The sequence below is a fragment of the Hylobates moloch genome, unplaced genomic scaffold (genome assembly GCF_009828535.3).
Source record: "Hylobates moloch isolate HMO894 unplaced genomic scaffold, HMol_V3 SCAFFOLD_9, whole genome shotgun sequence".
In the NCBI taxonomy this organism is placed as follows: domain Eukaryota; kingdom Metazoa; phylum Chordata; class Mammalia; order Primates; family Hylobatidae; genus Hylobates; species Hylobates moloch.
Window position 1 is genome coordinate 48218106 of NW_026652284.1, and position 23398 is coordinate 48241503.

A 23398-nucleotide genomic window follows, 5' to 3' on the forward strand; every position below is an offset into this window, starting at 1 on the left:
TCAATTCATATTTATAAAGATTTGCCATTTTCCTATCATATGAATACTTCCACATTCTTCCACTTACATATTCTGAAATATCAAACTTCTGAGCTTTTATTTTGCCTAGGTCAGTTGTCCCCAACCTTTTTGGCACCAGGAACTGGTTTTGTCGAAGACAATTTTTCCACAGACCGGGGTGGGGAGATGGCCTTGGGATGATTCAAGTGCATTACATTTATTATGCACTTTGTATCTATTATTATTACATTGTAACATATAATGAAATAATTATACAACTCACCATAATGTAGAATCAGTGGGAGCCCTGAGCTTGTTTTTCTGCAACTCGATGGTCCCATCTGGGGGTAATGGGAGACAGTGACAGATCATCAGGCATTAGAGTCTCATAAGGAGTGCACAACCTAGATCCCTCACATGTGCAGTTCACAATAGGGTTTGTGCTCCTATTAGAATCTAGTGCCCCTGCTGATCTGACAGGAGGTGGACCTCAGGCAGTAATGCTCACTTGCCTGTTGCTCGCCTCCTGCTGTGTTACTAACAGGCTGTGACCAGTATTGGGGGTTGGAGACCTCTGCCATAGGATCTTCAAACCTCAGTGAGGAGTATGGATTTATTCTGAAGGTGCTGGGGTTGGGAACCCCTGGTCTAGGTATTTTAAATAAAATGTATCCATATTGTAAAAATGTCTTTTGTAGAATAATATTCTTAAAATTGTAACAGTGTAGTTTAGTAACCAGCAAATATTTGTCCTAATAATGTCAGAGGTTGTTTATCATATAAAATTGCTTTTTATTTTTTTTGAGATGGAATCTCACTCTGTTGCCCAGGCTGGAGTGCAGTGGCACAATCCCGGCTCACTGCAACTTCCGCTTCCTGGGTTCAAGCAATTCTTCCCCAGCCTCCCGCGTTGCTGGGGTTACAGGTGCCTACCACATGCCAGGCTAATTTTTTGTATTTTTAGTAGAGATGGGGTTTCACCATGTTGGCCAGGCCTGTCTTGAACTCCTGGCCTCAGGTGATCCGCCCACCTTAGCCTCCCAAAGTACTGGGATTACAAGCGTGAGCCACTTCACCTGACCTAAAATTTCTTAATGTTACAAAATCTTAGTCTCACTCTGCTATTCTCTATGAGTTCATGGTTTTCCTGATTTAAAATCTGTGGTAGTTGTGCTTCTTATAAATTTATGGAGTTCATGTTTTGCTATTCAACTATGTATGAGACCTGTGGAAAAATGCCCTTGAGATAGTTTGGGAAAAAATTATTACAGAATTTATATTAATATCACCATGTTTTAGAAATGCTAAAAATCTTTACCATTAAACAAACACACATACAAACATCCTCTCTCTCTGTATTGCCCCTCTATCTTGCTCTTCCACATACACAGAAGCACTGTAATCACAGTGAAAAAACATTTCAGAATCTCCAACACAAGAATTTCATCTTCTTTAACAGAAATTTAACTAATTGTAATTATACATACATATTAAAAGTAAAACATTCAGGCTGGGTGCAGTGGCTCACGCCTGTAATCCCAGCACTTTGGGAAGCTGAGGCAGGCAGATCACAACGTCAGGAGTTTGAGACCAGCCTGGCCAACATAGTGAAACTCTGTCTCTACTAAAAATACAAAAAATTAACTAGACATGGTGGCGCTTACCTGTAGTCCCAGCTACTTGGGAGGCTGAGGCAAGAGAATCACTTGAACCTGGGAGGTGGATGTTGCAGTGTCAAGATCACACCACTGCACTCCAGCCTGGAAGACAGAGTGAGACTTCATCTCAAAAACAAAACAAAAGTAAAACATTCAGTAAAATGTATTAATCACTTTATTTACCAGATTTTAGAATAGTGATAGCATTCAATGATATTCTGTTCTATGGTGTTGAAACAGGCTATAAGGAGATAATAACACAATAAAATAAATGTTATTCAACAAAGAAAAAATTTTTTGTCTCTGGGGCATTTATATGTCAATATGAGGGAAAAGTAATTTATACCAAATAAATTTCATAATGTTAGAAATATTTTTTAATAAAGTAAAAGAAAGATGAAAGAATACAAATTTAAAAGTTTTGAGTAAATTTAAGATCCAAGACAAGGAGTGTGTATGTGTTTATAAAACCCAAATTAGCGGAATAAGGGGAAATATGGCAAACTAAAGTAACATTTTCTGAATGTTTTATGACTGAGACCCTTTCATTCACCAGGTCATTATAACTAAAAGGAAAAGTTCATACATTACAGGAGGATTTTCCAATCTTGATGCCCCCACTTAGTTATTGTAGAATGTTGTAATTCCATTTGTGGAGTAAATGACACAAGTAAGTGATCATGACTTTTGAGTTTCTAATTTACATTGGGAATTACAGCCATAGAAAGTAATGCACAATAATGAAAAGTACACAACCATCTAGGCATTATATAAAATTTACATTTTACTGACTGATATTTATAGCAGGGCGTCTATGATAGCAAAAGAACAAAAAGATTTCCACAGTTGTAATTTTTTCAGAAAGCTCATTTTCCCTTTAGAGTTAATAGATTTGTAAACAGTTTACATAAATAACCTGTAAGACTGATACAGTGTTTCCTGGGAATCTATCCTTTTGTTTAGGATGTTGTCAATGTATTTATATCAGCAAATATTAATTTTATTTGCCCACTTCTCTCTTTTTCTAGATAATATTTTGTATCTAAATGCTACACATTTTATTTAGATAAAATATTTATATATTTATTGTTTTTTAAAAATATTTAATAATAACTTATTGTAACACTCCCTATGTTAACTACGAAGTGCTAGTAAGTGCTGTGAAGTATAGACTCATTTCATGCTTGTGAAAATGATTCGGTTTGACTGAAGACACAACACATTTATATGAAACATTAGAAGTGTGAGATAGTGAGAAGAAAACCCTGGGTTAAGCCATCAGACTTCAATGATCTCGGCCACTTTGGATAACTTCCTTACCGATAACTGGAATTGATTTTCTTATTTTTTAAAAAGGTGGACCTGAACTCTCTCAAGAGTATTTCTTGGCATAGAATTTCTATGTTTCCATGATAGAATTCAAACAATAGTTATGAAAATAGTGCAACGGTAATGAGGAAGCACTTTATGGCATGTCTGTGATAAAATTCTTACCATTGAGACATTGAACTAATATGTGGACAAAGTGAAAAATGCAAAGATGACCCAGAATTTATTAAATGAAAAACTTGGAGCATGTAACATGCATATACTGGTTTAAATTGTATGAAAATAATGCTAGGCAATGTTATCGCCTCTGAAATTCCTAGGTAAGTGTCTAATTGTCTGTGGGGCACCTCATTTTGGTGGACCCACAGTCCTTGCAATTCCTCATGTTAAAAACTGATCTTGAACGTATCGAATCTGAACCCCTGGTGTTTCCCCAAAGACTTTGTCTCCTCCTAGCATGCCTTCATAGCAGAAGCAGGAAGCTGAGCCCTCACAATTTGTCTTCCTCCCCAGCTCCCTTACTCCAACTCAGTGCCTCCCTGGTCTTTCCTTCCCTAAAATTGCTTCTTTTCCACTTCTCTTCCTTATGTGACTCCTGTTCTATGGCTCAGCCTTTCATCATTTTGAATGTAGGTTTGGAAGTAACTTTCCAAATTACCCTCCCACCCATAATATTCACTACTTCAACTGTATCCTTAACCCAATAAATTATTATCAAACTAAATCGATTGAAGATTTAAGGCTACATTAGCTGACTTTAGGTTAGTGGGACCTTTTCTTTGAAGTTAATGAAATAACCTATACTAAACTCATAGGAATATCAGTAGTAAAAATAAAGAGTTAACATTTATAGAGCATTTACCATGTGTTCCAAATGCTATACATTAATTAACCTATTCAATTCTTGTGAGTTCTAGTTATTTTTCAAAACTCTGCATAAACAATTCACTATTTGAATTATTTGACATTTTAATCCCAGTATTTGTCATGGTGTAGACAAACATCAATTTCTAAGTCACTGAAGTTATTGCAGAGTTATGAGTGGACAATAAAATATCAAAATATTTTCATTAGTTATATTTATTCAAACATTAATGAAGTGAAATTGGTAATTGAAGAGTTTTAAATTGCTATTTTACTACATTTTAAAATTTACTCTGAATAGGGTATAAATTAGTTTACAAACTAATTAAGAGATACATGACAATCTTTGCTATCTTGCCAAGATTTTAATTTTATTTTCTATTTTATTTTTGTCAAACTTTAATAATACAATGAGTGGGGAAATATTTTTGTAAACAACAGCATCTACCCAGTATACATACACATACATTTGTATTACCTTTAACTATGTTAAGGGTAACACATTTCTCATCCATTTTATACATAATATATACAGTGAGCATATACTTCTATCCTGAGATAAACGCTCTCAAAATTTTAACGTGTACATTTTAATATGTGTAAGTAGCATTTCCAGATTTTTTGTGTTGTAGTGTTTGAATAGTTTAAACATTATAAAGAAAACAAATAAAATGTCATAATATAAGCACCATAACCTTAAATAAAGTAGATGGTGCCTTTCCTTTTCCGGTCTCTGAAAAAACAGTGGCGCTCTCCAGGGCAATGAATTGGTTTCCATGTTTAATGATGCAAAATGATGAGTAAGACAGATTCTCTGCTGTTGAAAGAAAATGACTTCATAAAGGCAGTCATTACCATCAGTGTGTATGCTGTGGACATGTCTCTGGTGTCCTAGGACAGCCCTCATATGTGTCAGTGTTAGCATCACTCTTTATAGGGAAAGACTGAGTATGGTAAGACCTATTTGGTTATGATAAGTCTGCTAATTTTCTTCCCCAAGGGGAAAAAGGGGGAGGATAAAAAATACTCAAAACCCAATTGGTAATTGTGAAAAAATTTCAGCCTTTATTGAGGTCTAGGCATTTTTTAGCAAGGGTGACAGAGGAGCACAGCTGTTTTGTTTCTGCATCCCATCTCTAGGTCCAGTCCCCAAGTCACCCAGAGCCAGGCCTTTCATGCAGAGCAGTGAGTGGCCACGTGGCCTAAGCTCCCCCTTTTCTGAAAGGACTCAATATTACCATTTGATTTTACCATCAATAGTGGTGATAGCCTCATAGATGCAGGGACAGGATTGCAAGTAGATGTGCATCAATAACTTTAAACATGTTTATTTTGTAAATATACTGAAGCCTTTTTCTCATTTTTATTAACCCTGAGACTTAACAAAGAAAAATGATCTAATTGTCCCTCTACTCCTGTAAAATTTTGCATAAAAAGATGGAGAATATGCTCAGAATTCTCTGATTGTTCTATTCCTGAAGCCATTAACTGAGAAGATTTTTGAGACAAATAACTACAACAGTATTGATTAAATTCTAATGTGTCCCCAACACATTGGATTTGCTTACATAGCACAGTGCTGTTCTAAAGAAATTTATAAAAATATTTTTGCAGTTTGTACCAAATCAAACAAAACAACACTGAAATCAAATGAATAATAAAAGAGTTAGTTTTCGTTTACTCTTAAACCACATAAACTTAAAAAATCGTAACTGACATAAAAACGAGAAAGCTTTATTATCAGAATGTTTTTGTTTGACTATACCACATATTTAATGTGCTTTTAAGAATCTGAACAACTTTATGTGTTTTCTATTTGTGTAGTTTAGAGTTTAAATATTTCAAAGAATATTTGCATACTATTCCATTTTTAAAAGTTTCTTCTCTTTTTCACTTTTACACACTGGTTGACTTCTGATTCATGTAAATAAATAGCAAATCGTATTGACAGTATAACACAGTATCAATTGATAATCATGTGAGGATACAGATTGCCTATAGGTTTAAAACACATTAATCGTGAAAGCCACCTTATATGTGCATTGCAACATGCGGTTTTAAAAGAACTTTGCGTATCTTTGCTATCTGATAATCACATCAGCCCTGAGCTCTGTGCTGAGCAAGGCTTGCTCTCTCCATTTAATGGATGAGCTAAAAGATGAAGACAAGTGCTGCAAAATCCCTATGCTTGTAAATCTTATACAACTATAACAGCAAAACAATTTTATAAACAGAATAAAAGCAAAAATATCAATCCAGTTCACATTCACATATTAAATGATGGTTTCCTGAAATTTATACTTTATATCAACTTCTGTCCACCATTGTGAATAGCCTTTTAAGTTTTGGCATCTCAATAGCACTATGTCCTGTACGGTAACTCAGTCCTAGCACACAACCTTCTTACTTCCAAATCCAAGTAGACCTTTGATAACATATCTTGTCCCAGATGCAGTGGCCCAATGACAATACTTGCCACAAACAGAAGCATGTAGTTAATGCTGCTTTCTGTATTTGAGGTCCAAAAGTGAAGGAGTAAAAGGGACAAAGAAAAAGCTAATATGTTGATTAAATAATCAAGTCATACATGCCAGTGCAGATCGATTTGATTGATTTTAGTTTCTTTATTTCTAAGGTAAAAGTAAATTAAGTAGGCTCATTCCTACTGACTTTTTTTGAACACATAAGGAGACTAATGTAGCTATATTTATAGTATTGTTTTCTCATAATCACAGTAATCATATTGATTGATTACTCAATTGGTTAACTAATTAATTCATTACCTTTTATGTCCATACTCTGCTTTCTTCATCCTTGCTATATATGTAACAACTATACTACATCCAATATTATATATTTTAATTGGATCATTTTATGGTAATCTCTTTCTAGTTTTCTAATTTTTACCTTAAGCATCTTTTACGTGTCCATCCATGTATGCCCAGACAATTCTAACTGTTGTATGACATTCCACATTGGACATCCACCACATTTTCCTTGCACACTGGTATGGTTTGGATTTGTGTCCCCGTCCATATCTCATGTCCAATTATAATCCCCAATGTTGGAAGAGGGGCCTGGTGGGAGGTGATTGGGGTGAGTTTCCCTCTTGCTGTTCTTGTGATGATGAGTGAATTCTCACGAGATCTGGTTGTTTAAAATTGTGTAGCCTCTCTCCCTTTGCTCTCTCTCCTGTTCCAGCCATGTAACACGTGCTTCCTTCCTCTTCACCTTCTGCCACTACTGTAAGCTCCCTAAGGCCTCCCCAGTGATCCTTCCTGTACAGCCCAAGGAACCGTAAGCCAATTAAACCTCTTTTCTTTATAAATTACCCAGTCTCAGGTAGTTCTTTATAGCAATGCGAGAACAGACTAATACACCCATACTTCCACTGCTGTACAACCAACTTTCTACAATTCCTGCTGCACACAGTTGCAGTAAACATTCTCATAACATACCCTTGTGGATTTCAATTATAATTTTTCTGCATATATGCATGGGATTGAAATTGCTGGATGAGAGGATGTGTGCATATGCAATTTTACAAAGTAACAACCGCCATCTCCCCCCGCCAAAAAAAGGCTCTAAATACAATCCCCAAAACAGGTGTCAATTCCACAGTCCTATCAGGCTGCCTGAGGATTTATAGGAACTCTCACTCCTGTCAAAATTTGGCTTTAACCAGCTTTTTAATTTTTGCTAGAATAAGCATAAAATGGTAGTTCATTGACACTTTTTCATTTCTGAGGTTACAAGTGATTTTGAGCATGTTATATCCTTATTAACTTTTGAGCTTTCCTCTTTTATAACTTGCCTATATATTTTTTTCTTTGTGTATTATAAGGTTTCTTTGTATGAAACAGAATATCATTTCTGCGTCAGAGTTTGAGATTGCAAATATTGTCAGCTATTTGTGTCATTTATTAGTTATTTTGTTCATGTTCTTACTTGAAATTGTTAATTTCATCCAATTGAATTAATCAATTTTTGTCTTTTTTTTCTTTCAATTATCTTTAGCTAATGTGTGGTCAATCCCATGTATTTTTTGGACTAGGAAAGGCAACGTTGGCCATTTAGAGCCTCAATCTTGTGGTCATCATAAAGGCTGCAATGACTTGACAGTGGAGCCACCTACGTACTCACAATTGCTGCACATAATCTAGTTTGCCAAGAAGGATTTTCAGTATGGTCCTGAATTTTATTCTTTCCTTATAATATTTCCATACCATTGGTATTTTTTTTTCTTAAAATTGTTTTGTGTTGGTGGTCTTTTTAAGACAATAAAATCTAGGGTATATAGATGGTCATAATATACAGGAATTTTCCTGTAATATCTAGATGGAGAATGCTATATGGACCCATCTATTGTCAAATATATACGCTTAGATATGTATAGAAACACATATATAGATATATACATATATAATATCATCATACTATATTGTGGTAACACCTTGACTTAGGCTTATATTAATTACTTCATTGTGAGTTCTTTTGGATAATACATACAATACCTTCCTATTACTATTTAAGTTTTTAATCACTTTTACTTCCCTAAATGACATTATTTTCAAACTCAACATTTAAAGCTATATTGACTTTTGCTTTCAATATTTAGCAGTGCTAAAAAGTTATTGTTTTCATTGTCTGTGTCATATAAAATGTTACTGTACTTTTAGTATCTCAAAAATGAACTAGATACTGTGCTGATTATTTCTCTGATATGAACTGTGAATACTCATTCGTAATTATTTTTATTTAGTATTTGTTCCTTTACTGTTAAGCTTCTTAAACCATTATTTGAAGAAGATTCAATAGATTGGAAATAATCAGCTGTAAGTACATAGCTTCCTTTGTCTACAGGATTCAACTTTGCAGTATTTTCACATGTTGGAGAGCTATAAAAAAAGCATAAGTTAATTTTCCCATAAATCTTATTGAGAGTTCAATTCTTGCCTTAAGAAGCCTCTGTGGGATGGGAGAATATTTACTTTGCTTTAATGTTTAACATTAAAGCAAGGTGGCTGAAGAGATAGGTATTTCATACCTTCTCCAAGATGACAAATTGCTGACAAACTTGGATCCCGCGTGAATCAGCGTTGTTCAAAAGGAAATATTTTACATAGCTTTACTAGATTTTGGAATACTTTAATTCCCTAAATAACATTGTTATTGTTAGATGAAGCTTTGCTTCAAGATAATTACCTACCTCTCTGCAATGGGCATTATCATGTAGATATTGTATAACATTTTCATTGTCTTAGAGGTTTTAAATGTAATGGCATTACATTTAAAAATGTAATGCCATTCATATCATATCATGCCTAACTTCAAGTTCTGTTTGATATTGTTAATCATGGAATTGATTTTCAAAGCTATACAGGACAGACAAGCTGGCGATGACTTTGTTGAATCTTCCATTCTTGATGCTGTACAGAGAGTTGACAGTGCAATTAACTCCACACGAAGATATTTGTTTTCACAGTAAGAATTTATTTTATGTAGATTGAAAACTTGTTTTGATTTCTGTTCTACTTAGTTTTTATCATCTCCATAAGTCACATTATACTGCATAAGATTGCAAAAGAGTGCTTTCTTTAGTCTTTGTGTATGCATCCCCATCTGGGCTAGCCATCATTATCAGTTCACCCTAAAAAAGGGGAAACTTCTTCCCCATAGAATCTAAATGGCATTAATTTATGCCAAAGGTGCATGCTATACGGGCTGACAATAGACACTAGGCAATGGGCTGGGTTACCTCAGCATCCACCAAACAGTGTCAGATGCAGTGGTCCTGCAATGTGTGAATTGAGAATGATTATCAAGTTGAACACACCTCGGTATAAACTGGGAGCCTACGACAAACATTATGTTTAGGATATTTGGCATTTTACATTATTTTAATTTGAATTGGAATGTTCATGGACTAGTGAAACCTTCCAATCCCATTAACTTCTCTGTGTTTGTAACATCAGGATGCGTTAAGAAAAAAATGATTGTTGGTTTCATCATAATTGAATAAAGTATATATTCAGTATTTGCAGTTAGTGGTCAAAAAGGGACATCGTAAAATCCCAAATTGAGTCTCTTCTGGCTTCCTGCACATCCATAAATAGAATGGCTTTGTGGTCATGCATGTGTGTTCTAGAACCACGCAGCCGATTTATATTCTCTTCTTGATTCCTCACTTCATTACTTTCTGTCTGGGTGACCTGGGGCAAGTGACTTAATGTCTTTGTACGTCAGGCTCCTTGCCTGTAAAGTTGGGATAACAGTAGGATCTAATTCATGGATGTGCTTGCTAGGAAGAAAAAATAAGATAATATGTAAAAAGTGCTTCAACAGTGCCTGGAGAATAGAAAGTGCTTAACCAAAGTGAGCTATTAGCATCATTATTATTATTCTGTGACCTCAAGTTATTAAGATTCAAGGCATAGAGGATGAGATGTGCCTCAATTGACCAAAGTCTCTAAAACAGTTTGCTTCACATTCTCAGTGCTTTTAAATTTCTTTTTAACATATTTGGTTCAGTTCTACAAATGTGCATAAACTGCTATTATGTGCTGGTCAGTGGGCTTGGTATTTGGGATACAAGATAAATAATAGGTCAACATCTCATCAGTAACCTAGTTCTTTCTTTAGCAGAGGAGACAATATGTCAGCAATTCAAGTACATTTTACTGAGTATATAAGAGACATATTTAAGGATACAGGAGTACTAGAGAAGATCGAGTGATAGCTTGTCAGAGCTCTCAGTGAAACTCTACAGGGAGAGTGAGGCCTGAGGAGGATTCTAAAGGCAAGGAGGAATTTCTAGGAGATTACACTCAGGGAAAGAGAAGACACAAAATGCCAAGTCCTGCAGACCGAGAGTATTGCATAGTACATCAGAAGGTTTACTGAGCCCCTAGAATCCACTAATCAACCGACCCCTCCAGTTTAGAACCCCACCATACATGTTGTTTACTGCATAAAACTATTGTTTAAATCACCCATTCATTAAAAATATATATTTTTGAGTTCAGCACTGGAACTAACATTTGGAATAAGTTGTTAGCAAAATAGGAAAAGAACCCACAGCTCCTCTGTAGAGCCTCTATTGTAGTGGTGGAGCTTTCATTCTTCTCAAACGTTTGGGAAATGCCTTTTTAAATGCACAGTATTTGCAAGCTTCATGGATTCTGCTGTTTTGCCTTGTAAAGAATCATGTGCTTTGTCATTTGCAGAAAACCTCACACCTCCAGTGATCTGCTGGCTCAGTTTCATTACCCGCGTGACCCACTGATTGTGGAAATGGCAAGAGCAGGGGAGATTTTTGAGCACACGCTGCAGCTGATACGGGAACGTGTGAAGCAGGGGCTCACTGTGGACTTGGAAGGCAAAGGTCAGCCACAAAGCCATTCTGTTCTCAGCCTACAGCCCAGAGCAAAACTGACCACCACCTTAGCAATGGACACTGAACTTTTAATCTCCAGAATATCATGGGATTTAGAAATTAATTTACTCACTACTTTTACCAAATAAATGCAGATGTTTCTCATAGGAACTGTAATTCCAAAGTAGGGATGATAAATATATATTCAAACTTGTCTCAACTTTTAACAGTTATATATATAGAGAACAAATCTAGGGAACTTACATTAAGTGAACTTGTGTTTCAAATGTAAAAGATATTATTGTGTCTTATAGAGAAATGCTTTATTACCAGGGGAATATTCTTCTACTTATCCTTGCAATCACCTGAATCATTCAGTGAATTTACTTGAAATTTCTTCTACCACTTACAATATTTATAATCCCTCCCCAGTTCTTTTGATTTTTGTTTTTTTTTTTTTTTGGTTGTTGTTGTTGTTGTTTTCTTTTTTGGTATATCCAAGTTCTTGTGTATTTCTTTTTAAAACCAGACATCTACATAGTAAATGTCAAATGAGATGACATAGAAAGCTTTCAGATTTTCTAAGTTGTTCTCTTTCAAATGAAATAGATGATTGTGATTCTTTGCTATATACTATTTGTGCTGTGAGTACAGCATCAATTTCTATCGGCTTACCCTTTCTTTATTCTCCTTCAGGAAATCAACCAAGACGTGGTGCAGAAGGCCTATCTGTGAGCTTGCCTCAGCCCTTAGAGCTCTGTACAATTTCTCTAACAGGCATTTGACTGTCCCTGGTCACCCAGTATGATGGGTTTTCAAGGCTTCCTTAGCCAAAATATCCAGATACCCAAGATTAAGGTATCTCAGGATCCAGCCAGGGATTGGCTAACACGGATAAAGTGCAAATGGTCCCATTATTGCTTGCCAGTTTCTGAAGATTAAATAAGGATGGTAACTTTTAGTATGACTTAGTGAACAGTCTTTGTAGCACTGGGAGAATGCTGGAATTTTAAGCCCTGTTAAAAGGTAGAGCTTCAAGCATGTCCCTTATTATTTTGCCCGTTTGCCGGGGAATGACAGCTTATAGTAGTTCAGAAAGTTGCTGCTTAATCCCTCCTTGTCAAGTATCATGTGGGTTAATATTCACATGATCCATATTGATATTTCTTTGACCTTATTCTCTGGAAGCACAAAACTTGAGAGAAAAAATTCTGAAATGAAACAAACAAAAATCAAGAAAACAATTCTGGGATGTGGAGGAGCAAATCCTTGCCAACATCGTTCTTGTAAAGGCACAGAGTAGAAGTTAGGAGCTGGCTGGCACCTGTTCTCTTTCCATTTTGCTCCTTCTAGCAGCTAGCCATTGTTTACAGGATGAACGCTCAAAAGTAATCCCAGGTCTTCTAGAAACATCTTTTAGTGTCTGGCTGGCACCCGCTCTCCTTCCGTTTTGCTCCTTCTAGCAGCTAGCCGTTGTTTACAGGATGAACGCTCAAAAGTAATCCCGGGATCTTCTGAAAACATCTTTTAGTGTTATAGAATGATCCCCCCTTTTGTTGTGACCTAACGAAATGTTTTTGGAAGTAAGAAAGGCCTCTGTCCACCCAGAGCGGGCAGGGTGGGAGGTGGTTCCCGCAGCACCTGGAGTTCCAAGTTGCCCACGCCCTCCCAGGCCCTCCCTCCTCACGGCTTTCGCCGCTTGCCTTTCAGAATTCCGGTACAATGACTTGGTGTCCCCGCGCTCCCTCAGCCTCATCGCCAATATATCTGGATGCACAGCTCGCAGGCCTCTGCCAAACTGCTCTGACCCGTGTTTCCATGCGAAGTACCGCGCCCACGACGGCACGTGCAACAACCTGCAGCAGCCCACGTGGGGCGCGGCGCTGACCGCCTTCCCGCGCCTGCTGCAACCGGCCTACCAGGACGGCCTCCGCGCGCCGCGCGGGCTCCGCCTTCCTGTGGGCTCCCGCCAGCCCCTCCCGCCGCCCCGACTGGTCGCCACAGTGTGGGCGCGCGCAGCGGCCGTCACCCCCGACCACAGCTACACACGCATGCTCATGCACTGGGGCTGGTTTCTAGAGCACGACTTGGACCACACAGTGCCCGCGCTGAGCACAGCCCGCTTCTCGGATGGGCGGCCGTGCAGCTCAGTCTGCACAAACGACCCTCCGTGCTTCCCCATGAACACCCGGCACGCCAACCCCCGGGGCACCCACGCGCCCTGCATGCTCTTTGCGCGCTCCAGCCCCGCGTGTGCCAGCGGCCGTCCCTCCACGACGGTGGATTCAGTCTATGCACGAGAGCAGATCAACCAGCAAACAGCCTACATCGATGGCTCCAACATTTACGGGAGCTCAGAGCGGGAATCCCAGGCTCTCAGAGACCCTTCGGTGCCTCGGGGACTCCTGAGGACAGGCTTGCCGTGGCCTCCCTCGGGAAAGCCCTTATTGCCCTTTTCTACGGGCCCACCCACCGAGTGCGCGCGACAGGAGCAGGACAGCCCCTGTTTCCTGGCCGGGGACCACCGGGCCAACGAGCATCTGGCTCTGACCGCCATGCACACCCTGTGGTTCCGGGAACACAACAGGGTGGCCACGGAGCTGTCCGCCCTGAACCCCCACTGGGAGGGAAACATGGTTTACCAGGAAGCCAGGAAGATCGTGGGCGCGGAGCTGCAGCACATCACCTACAGCCACTGGCTGCCTAAGGTCCTGGGGGACCCTGGCACTAGGATGCTGAGGGGTTACAGAGGCTACAACCCCAACGTGAATGCGGGCATCATTAACTCTTTTGCTACTGCAGCCTTTAGATTTGGTCACACATTAATCAATCCTATTCTTTACCGACTGAATGCCACCTTAGGTGAAATTTCCGAAGGCCACCTTCCGTTCCATAAAGCGCTCTTTTCACCGTCCAGAATAATCAAGGAAGGTGGGATAGACCCGGTTCTCCGGGGGCTGTTTGGCGTGGCTGCTAAATGGCGGGCACCCTCCTACCTTCTCAGTCCTGAGCTGAGCCAGAGGCTCTTCTCCGCAGCTTATTCTGCGGCCGTGGATTCGGCTGCCACCGTCATTCAAAGGGGTAGAGACCACGGGATCCCACCATATGTTGACTTCAGAGTTTTCTGTAATTTGACTTCAGTTAAGAATTTTGAAGATCTTCAAAATGAAATTAAAGATTCAGAGATTAGACAAAAACTGAGAAAGTAAGTATGCAAATGTTGCCTGGATTTAAACATTTCTTAGGAGAGGTGAAAGTGTTAAAGGTCATCTTGTGTGGCTGGAATTTGGTTCCCTGGGGGTGTTGCAGAGCTTTTAATACTTGTTATTGTTGGAGAGGTTTAACATTAAAGGAAGGATTCACCAGAAACTGAAATCCCCCTTTCTGCTCCTTTTTCTATCCACCTCCTTGGAAATGCAAATATTGCTGCCTCCTATTAACTTGCATTTCAGTTAGGAGAGGTGAGGTAAGCATATCTAGCCCATTCGTGTTCTGTGGTAATCCAAGCAAGGCCCTTTTCTTGATATGAGGCCATACATTCGATATAAATTCATAAAATAAACTGGCCCATCACATAGGCCTTCTTAGGGAGAGAAAAGTAGTGATAATAAAAACAAATTATTTTTTGTGATAGTTCTAAACTCATGGTCGGAATTTAAGTTGGGGCTTTTTCACTGCATCCTTAATGTCTTTCAGTAAAGTATTACTGTTTATTTTTTCTGTGTACGGGATTTGAAGTTTCATTAAAACTACAAGTATACATTTCCAGGAATGAGATTCAACTGTTCCTCATGGTCACCAACATTCCTTCTTTAAAAATATTTTTTTTAAAAAAGTTTCACAAAGAAGCTTTGTCTGTAGTAGGTTAAATATAGGAGACTAATATTTATTAATATTTTAAGGTATATTTGTGTGAAATATTTCAAAGAAGTTTAAAATTACAAGTTCTATAGCCAATTGTCAAGATTAGGCCTTTCTTTGCAAAACTAAGGCTATAAATACTTCTGTGTCAATAGAATTTGTCACATATGTGGAATATCAAACTGTGAAAATGTGTAATGTATTTAAAAGAAATCAGAGTACCCTGCAGATTGAATTTGCACATTTCTTTTGGAAAGGACATTGATTTGGATTCACGAAGACCTGGTTTAAATCTCTGTTCTACCACCCAATAGTACCGAGGGCCTGTGAAAAGTAAACAGTTTTCAATCTCGGGATACCTATAAAATGAGAAAATAGCACCTTCTTCTCAGAGTTGTTTAAAGATTAAATTACGTAAAATGCATCAGATACTTGGCCCCATTCCTCCTACATCATAGGCAATCAATAAATGTTAGCCGTAGATGTTTTATTATAACATGATCATTTCAGTTGTCAGGGGCATTACGATATTGCACATCTGCTCAGATCCAGCCCTGTGGTAGGCGTGGGAGCCGAGATGTCTGAAACAGCATCCACACAGGGAAAGCCTGACAGCATGCGGGGGAGCCAGGGAGCTGCTGTGACCAGTGTGGAAAGGGCTTGGTAGAAGTCGCGATTAAATGCTGTGAGCACACAGAACTAAGAAATGGAAGGCTAACAGCAAGCCACTGATAAGAGATGTCATTTGATCTGGTCTTAGTTTAAGAGGCTAGATGATGGGGAACACCAGGTGGCATCTGGGGCAAGGGACTGGAAGCAGGAAGGCATGGGGTTGAGTGTCAGGAGGAGAGAACAAAGAGGTAATAGGGGACGGGTTTTAAAGAGGCTGTGTGCCATGCAAGGGAATCTGATCTTCACTCCGTATTTAACTCTAAAGCAAGAGAGTGACCTGAAGAGAGACTCTTCCCTGACATGGTAACTGGCAGGCATCTGGAAGGTGTATTGCAAGGAGGAGAGACTAGCATAGCAACCAAGAATCCCACAGCTGCTAGAGTCATCCAGGAGAAGCTCAAAGATGGCACAGATAGGCTTGTGGCCATGTATGCAACCCTATCAGAATTTTAAATGTTTCCTGTGGGTAGAATATCTGGATTGGAAAAAGTTAGGGGTATGAGGTCTTGTGCAATTTGAGTCCCACTTCTCAATTGGCAGCTAACTTGTAAATTCATCACAAATTAGAGTACTCGGAATGTCTCTTCTTACAAATTTCCTGTCCTAAATTCCTCCTAAATCATGTGGTTCTAGTGTTAGATGTATTAGCCTCCACTGCTGGCCACTGTCCATCCTTACAGTGGCCGATGTGAAGTATGAGTGGCCTTTCAGACGGACAGCAGCTGGGGAGACTGCATTGAGCATTCACTCAGTGACCTTTCTATTTGTTCCTTTCATGCCTATGGGATATTGGCCCCAAGAGTCCATGCAGCCTAAACATTGAGTCGTTATCCTTGCCTGGGAGAATGTTTGAACTAGTGGAACTCTACGCAGCCTGGTGCTTGGCATCAGCCAGAGGAGGAGAGCATTGCTGACTGGCATGGGTGGGTTGCCAGAAGTCAGTAGAAGCCAGATGCTTTTTGCTTAGGCTGTCACAGATGCCTGACTTTCCCCTTTCATTAACGGCAAATTTGTAAAGTATGAAACATATATTCATTCAACTATGAGTGCAAAATAAATAAATTGGAATGGTTTTTACAGTGTCAGTCCTCAAATATGTAGACTGCAATTTCTCAGGAGCTCCTGAAGATGGCATAGCTTTAAGTAGTTTAATTTACATAGTATTTCTTTACCCTATTACTTCTTTTCCCTTTTGTATTAATTTACAAGTGTGGTTTTAGGACTTTGTTTTTAAATCACTTCAGTCCACTGGGTGGGGGCCCTTGTCTCTGCCTCTAAGATGTGTCTTGAGCCTCACATGGCCGAGTGGAGGGAAGACAAAAGGAGCAAATGTGGTGTGAAGCCTCTTTTATAATTCATTAATAACTTTCATGAGGGCTTCACCCTCATTGAGAGGTGACGGCATGCTGGCAGCCCTGGCAGCCATCACTCTCTCTCGGCACCTCTTCGGCCTCCGTGCCCACTCAGGCCGCGCTTGAGGAGTCCTTCAGCCCCCGGTTGCACTGCGGGAGCTCCTTTCTGGGCTGGCCCAGGCCGGAGCCGGCTCCCTCTGCTTGCCAGGAGGTGCGGAGGGAGAGGCGCAGGCGGGCCAACGTCAGTTCCCGGTGGGCGTGGGCCACGCACTCTCAGCGGCTGGCCGGCGCTGCAGACCCCAGGCAGTGAGGGGCTTAGCACCCGGGCCAGCAGCTGCGGAGGGTGCGCTGGGTCCTGGTGCTGTGCTCAAATTCTCGCAGGGCCTCAGCTGCCTCCCTGTGGGGCAGGGCTCGGACCTGCAGCCCACCTTGCCTGAGCCTACCCCCACCCTTGCCGTGGGCTCCTGTGCAGCCTGAGCCTCCCTGACGATCACCACCCCCTGCTCCGTGGCACCCGGTCCCATCCACCGCCCAAGGGCTGAGGAGTGTGGGAGCACTGCGTGGGACTGGTGGGCAGCTCTGCCTGCCGCCCTGGTGCAGGATCCACTAGGTGAAGCCAGCTGGGCTCCTGAGTCTAGTGGGGACTTGGAGGACCTCTATGTCTAGCTAAGGGATTGTAGATAAAACAATCAGCACTCTGTGTCTAGCTCAAGGTTTGTAAATGCACCAAATCAGCACCCTGTGTCTAGCTCAAGGATTGTGAATGCACCAATTAGCACTCTGTATCTGGCTAATCTGGTGGGGACTTGGAGAACCTTTATGTCTAGCTAAGGGATTGTAAATACACCAATCAGCACTCTGTGTGTAGCTCAAGGTTTGTAAATGCACCAATCATCACTCTGTATCTAGCTAATTGGTGGGGACTTAGAGAACCTTTATGTCTAGCTAAGGGATTGTAAACACACCAATCAGCACTCTGTGTCTAGCTCAAGGTTTGTAAATGCACCAATCAGCACTCTGTATCTGGCTAATTTGGTGGGGACTTGGAGAACTTTTATGTCTGGCTAGAGGATTGTAAATGCACCAATCAGGACTCTGTGTTTAGCTGAGGGATTGTAAACACACCAATCAGCACCCTGTGAAACCAGACCAATCAGCTCTCTGTAAAACAGACCAATCAGCTCTCTGTCAAATGGACCAATCAGCAGGATGTGGGTGGGGCCAGATAAGGGAATAAAAGCAGGCTGCCTGAGCCAACAGCAGCAAGCCAGTCTGGTCACTTTCCACACTGTGGAAACTTTGTTCTTTCACTCTTTGCAATAAATGTTGCTGCTGATTACTCTTTGGGTGCACACTGCCTTTATGAGCTGAAACACTCACCGTGAAGGTATGCAGCTTCGCTCCTGAGGCCAGCGAGACCATGAACCCACCGGGAGGAATGAACAACTCCGGACGAGAGGAACAAGTAACTCCAGACACGCTGCCTTAAGAGGTGTAACGCTCACCGCGAAGGTCTGCAGCTTCACTCCTGAAGACAATGAGACCACGAACCCACCAGAAGGAAGAAATCCTGAATACGTCCGAATATCAAAAGGAACAAACTCCGGACACACCACCTTTAAGAACTGTAACACTCACCGTGAGGGTCTGCAGCTTCATTCTTGAAGTCAGTGAGACCAAGACCTCACCAATTCCGGACACATCATGACCTAATAACCAGCTGAGGCTCCACTTATTAATACCATCACATGGGAGATGAAGCTTCCACATTTGAATTTTGGGGAGACACATTTAGATCATAGCAGTGCGGAAACCCAATCCTAAAGCGGATAGCAGCTGTCTGTGAAAGACCTTGCTGTGAGTGCAAAGAAGGACATTAGAGATACATGAGAAGTAGGGTCAAGACTGGCACCAGGGCCTGTGTGATATGTGTGAGACGTGAAAAGCCATGGGTCTTGCTGCACCAAGGAGTCCAATCCTAGAATTAGCATCGGACTTATCTCACCCCCAAAAGATTAAGATGCACCAGGGAAACTGACACTTTTTTCGAAGTGGAATTGTACATGGAACACTGCCCCCTAGAGGTGAGGACAGCAGAGGAGTTCCGGGAGAGGCGGGGTGGGGGGAGGGGGAAAGGGGATTGGGTGGGGTTCCCTGGCATCTACTCCTCTGAGTTCACTGCTTTCATATCCACAGACCACAGCATTTGCTAGAAGGATTTGTGACATGTACAAATACCCTGCCTCCTTCAGTACTAAGAGCTCAGGAAATCTTTTTTTCATTTTTTTTCTTGGTCGAAAGTGTTTTATTTTTTAAAGAGCTTATTTTATTCCAGGATCATAGGAAAATGAATTATTTTCTTTTTATAAGATTATTCTTGCCCTGAAGAATCACACTGTTTCTTTTTGTTTCTTTTTTTTTTTTTTTTTTTTTGGAGATGGAGTCTGGCTCTGTCGTCCAGGCTGGAGTGCAATGGCGCGATTTCAGCTTACTGCAAGCTCCGCCTCCCGGGTTCACGCCATTCTCCTGCCTCAGCCTCCCGAGTAGCTGGGGCTACAAGCGCCCGCCACCTCACCTGGTTAATTTTTTTTTTTGTATTTTTAGTAGAGGCGGGGTTTCACCATGTTAGCCAGGATGGTCTCGATCTCCTGACCTCATGATCCACCCACCTCGGCCTCCTAAAGTGCTGGGATTACAGGCGTGATTACACTGTGCCCGGCCACTCTGTTTCTTTTTATTGTTTCTGAAACATGTAATGAGCAGAAGGTGATCAGTTATTCACTGAATGGTGAACATAAATTCCCAGAGAGACCATTTTTAAAGCTATTTTTGAATCCTCTTTTGAAAATATAGTACTGTGTGTAATTTTTTGTGGATATGGTTACTTTTGGTTTTGAGTAAGTATAAGTTTGGCACTCATAATCACAGGGATGTGTAACTGCCTTGGCTTTATTTATTTATTTATTTTGAGACGGAGTCTTGCTCTGTCACCCAGGCTGGAGTGCAGTGGTGCGATCTCGGCTTGCTGCAACCTCCACCTCCAAGATTCAAGTGATTCTCCTGCCTCAGCCTCCCGAGTAGCTGGGATTACAGGTGCATGCCACCACGCCTGGCTAATTTTGTATATTCGGTAGAGACCGGGTCTCACCATGTTAGCCAGGCCGGTCTTGAACTCCTGACCACATGTGATCTGCCTGCTTCAGCCTCCCAAAGTACTGGGATTACAGATGTGAGCCATCGTGCCCAGCCCTGCCTCTGCTCCTTAAAAGAATAGCTCATATTTCACCAATTAAGTAACTTATATTCCGTATATGTACCTATTTTATGATAGCTTCACTCGATATTAAAAATAAACAGAAAAATTAACAAAAAATTCTTAATTTCTTTCCTCTTTCCACTCTTGGGTTTCAGGAGGTCAAACCGCATGATTCCTTCCCAAAAACTTGCATTCTCTTTGTCTTCCTGTGCCCGAAAAGGTTGCCCCTTTCCCGTGGGCTTGGCTTTTCCTTCTTCTGAATGTTCAGCTGTCATTCATCTGCTAAATAGTTATCAACTTTCGTATTCATGCCAGCCTTAAAAGACCTTGCATCAGCACCACCCACTCACCTTTCCTGAGTGTTTAGTAGGCCCAGGAGCAACTTTAATTGCTGTAAAACAGTGACTGTTGACCACTTCATGTAAGACCATTTCCCAAATACAGTAGAATCTATGAACCTTCTTTTGCAGGAAGATACAGCATAGAAAAATAGACCCAAATCTGTGTGTGTTTTCAGAGGACTCACAGATTCCTGGGTGCCCCCTATTCCTTCACTGATGTAGTGTCTCTTCCTCGCTGGCATCTCAGACATAGGAAAAGGGTGCTTCTCTCCCATATGCTTTCAAATGGCTGCTCTCTTGACCAAAAAGAAGCCCCCAGATTTGTGACTACCATGCGCTCTTAGTCAAGGACCAGTCCTTTTCTCCTATCCCATTTGGAGGCAGTGACTGTTCTTTACCTCACAGAAGAGTACTGAGCTGCTCAAACATAGCTGGGCCTCTGGAGGACCAGCGTCTTGTCTTCATCTCTAGTCTCTGCTGCTTGCTGTTCAGCGTTTTACTCCTTTCTCCCTCAGATCTCCTATCTCCTAACTTATGCATATGGTGCACTGATGATGGCTCTCTCCTAGCTCCCAGGTTTACATAGTCGTTTATGGTAAAGCTAGCACAAGGGTTTTGAGTATCAGATTTTTTTTCTAAACAATACTTTTATAAGGGTATTATACAATTAGACCAAGTCCTGTTGTTTGACTCTAAATGCCAGTTTTAGAGCCTTGCCACCCCTGGTCATTTTCATTGCACAGTATTTCTGCTTTTCTAGAGAACATATTAATTGAATGACAAGTTCCAAGAGTATGTACTCCGTGATTGCAGATAAATTGTCTAATTTATCTTTCAATCCCTAGAGTTCAGCCCAGGGCCTAGCACAAAGTAGCTGCTCTCTAGATATTTCATTAGGGGAAGTGGGACATGCTTGGGTGAGACTCATTTTAATATTCCAAGAGCCTTTGATTTGAAAATTATTCTTTTCTTGAACACCTTTGACAAGACAAATTTTCTTAGGTGAAAACTAGATTTTTACACTTATTCCTACCAATTTATTTTTTCATCAACTATTGATGGCATCAACGAACTATGATATATTATAATCTTTTATACAAAGGAATGAGAAGTTACAACAGAGAACAACACGTTTGATTCTTACATGACCTTAACCCCAGTGTCAAAAAGTTAAAAATGCACACATTTAACCAGTCAAAACTCATTCTGTCAACACTATAGACCTGCAACACAGAAGACACACATGCTTGAGCAAATAAAAAGTGACAAGAGGCCATATTAAAAATAAGGTTGTCAGTCAGTTATCCCCAAAGGTTCATTTCTTAGAAGGCATGCAGCTCTATTTGTCTAGCAAAAACAGAATGCAAAATAATTTAACGCCTTAAAGTATGACATTAATTTAACATCAGTTGTGTAGACAGTGGTGAGTCTTAGTAACTGTGTTTTAGAAGTTATATACAGGTTGAGCATCACTAATCCAAAAATTCAAAATTCCTCAAATGCTCAAAAATCAAAAATCCAAAATTTTTGAGTACTGTCATGATGCCACAAGTGGAAAACTCCATCCTGAACTCATATGACCAGTTTCAGTTAAAACAGGTGCACAAAAGCATCCTCAAGGGAAAAAAGACTTCCACAGCCCTCTTCAGCTGCAATATGTCTTTTAAGGTGTATGTGAAACATAAATGATTTTGGTGTTTAGAGTTGGGTTCCATTCCCATGATATCTTATTATGTATGTGCAAATATTCCCAAATCTGAAAAGATTCTAAATCTGAAACATTGCTGATCCCAAGCCAGATAAGGGATACTCACAACCTGTATATAACTTCTTCACTTTGAGAATCTACTTTTTATTCCTGCCTTTGAAAATTGTTTCCTACTATGGTAGATTATTTTACAACGATAAAAATTCAACTGAAGAAATCTTTACCATTATGTTATCAAAATCTAACACTTACAGAAATAAAGATATTCAGTTGTTCCTCATTATATACCATACAAAATCATAGCAAATACTTTATAGAAAACTTTATGCTTTATTTCACTTCTAAATTCTATTTTACCAGCAAAGTATACATCTAAATGCAATTTAATACATTTTGTCCTTAAATCACCAAAATCTGACTAAACTAAATTTTCAATTAACATCATGAATCAAAAGTGGCATGTGGTACAATGCACACATTTTAAGTGTACAATTTGATGCCTTTGAATAATATTCATACCTCTGTAATCATTACCCCAGTGAAGACAAAGAGCATTATCATCATTCCAGAAGCATAGCTCATGGTCTTTGCAGTCTGTCTTCTCACCCAGACCCTTCCCAGCAACCACATATTGGATTCCTCTCACTGTACATTCATTTCGTCTCTTCTAGAACTTCACATAAATTGAATCATACCGTATGTATTGTTTTAAGCTTATTTTGCTTGGAATGTTTTTGAAGTTCACCTATATTGTGAAGTGCACCTGTAGATCATATATTTTGTTCATTGTGAGTGGTATTGTTTGTATGAATATACAAATATTTGTTTACTCTTCCATTTGAAGTGGCCATTTGGGTGGTTTCTCGTATTTATCTCTTCTGAATAACTCTGTGATGAACTCTTACATGCAAGTCTTTTTGTGGGCCTATGATTCCATTTCTCTTGAATAAAAAACCTAACAGTATAATTTCTAGGTCACTTA

At 40.1% G+C, this 23398-nt stretch overlaps 1 protein-coding gene across 15 annotated transcripts in view; it reads left to right on the forward strand.

Moving 5' to 3' along the window:
- The window catches only part of PXDNL (peroxidasin like), a 480152-nt gene that overhangs the window by 378030 nt on the left and 78724 nt on the right, over window positions 1–23398 (forward strand). For all 15 annotated transcript variants that reach the window (XM_058444093.1, XM_058444094.1, XM_058444096.1 and 12 more), the window contains 3 exons: window positions 9227–9335; window positions 11078–11235; window positions 12937–14431. In XM_058444093.1, coding sequence (XP_058300076.1) covers window positions 9227–9335; window positions 11078–11235; window positions 12937–14431 — 1762 coding nt within the window. The remainder of the gene's footprint in view (window positions 1–9226; window positions 9336–11077; window positions 11236–12936; window positions 14432–23398) is intronic.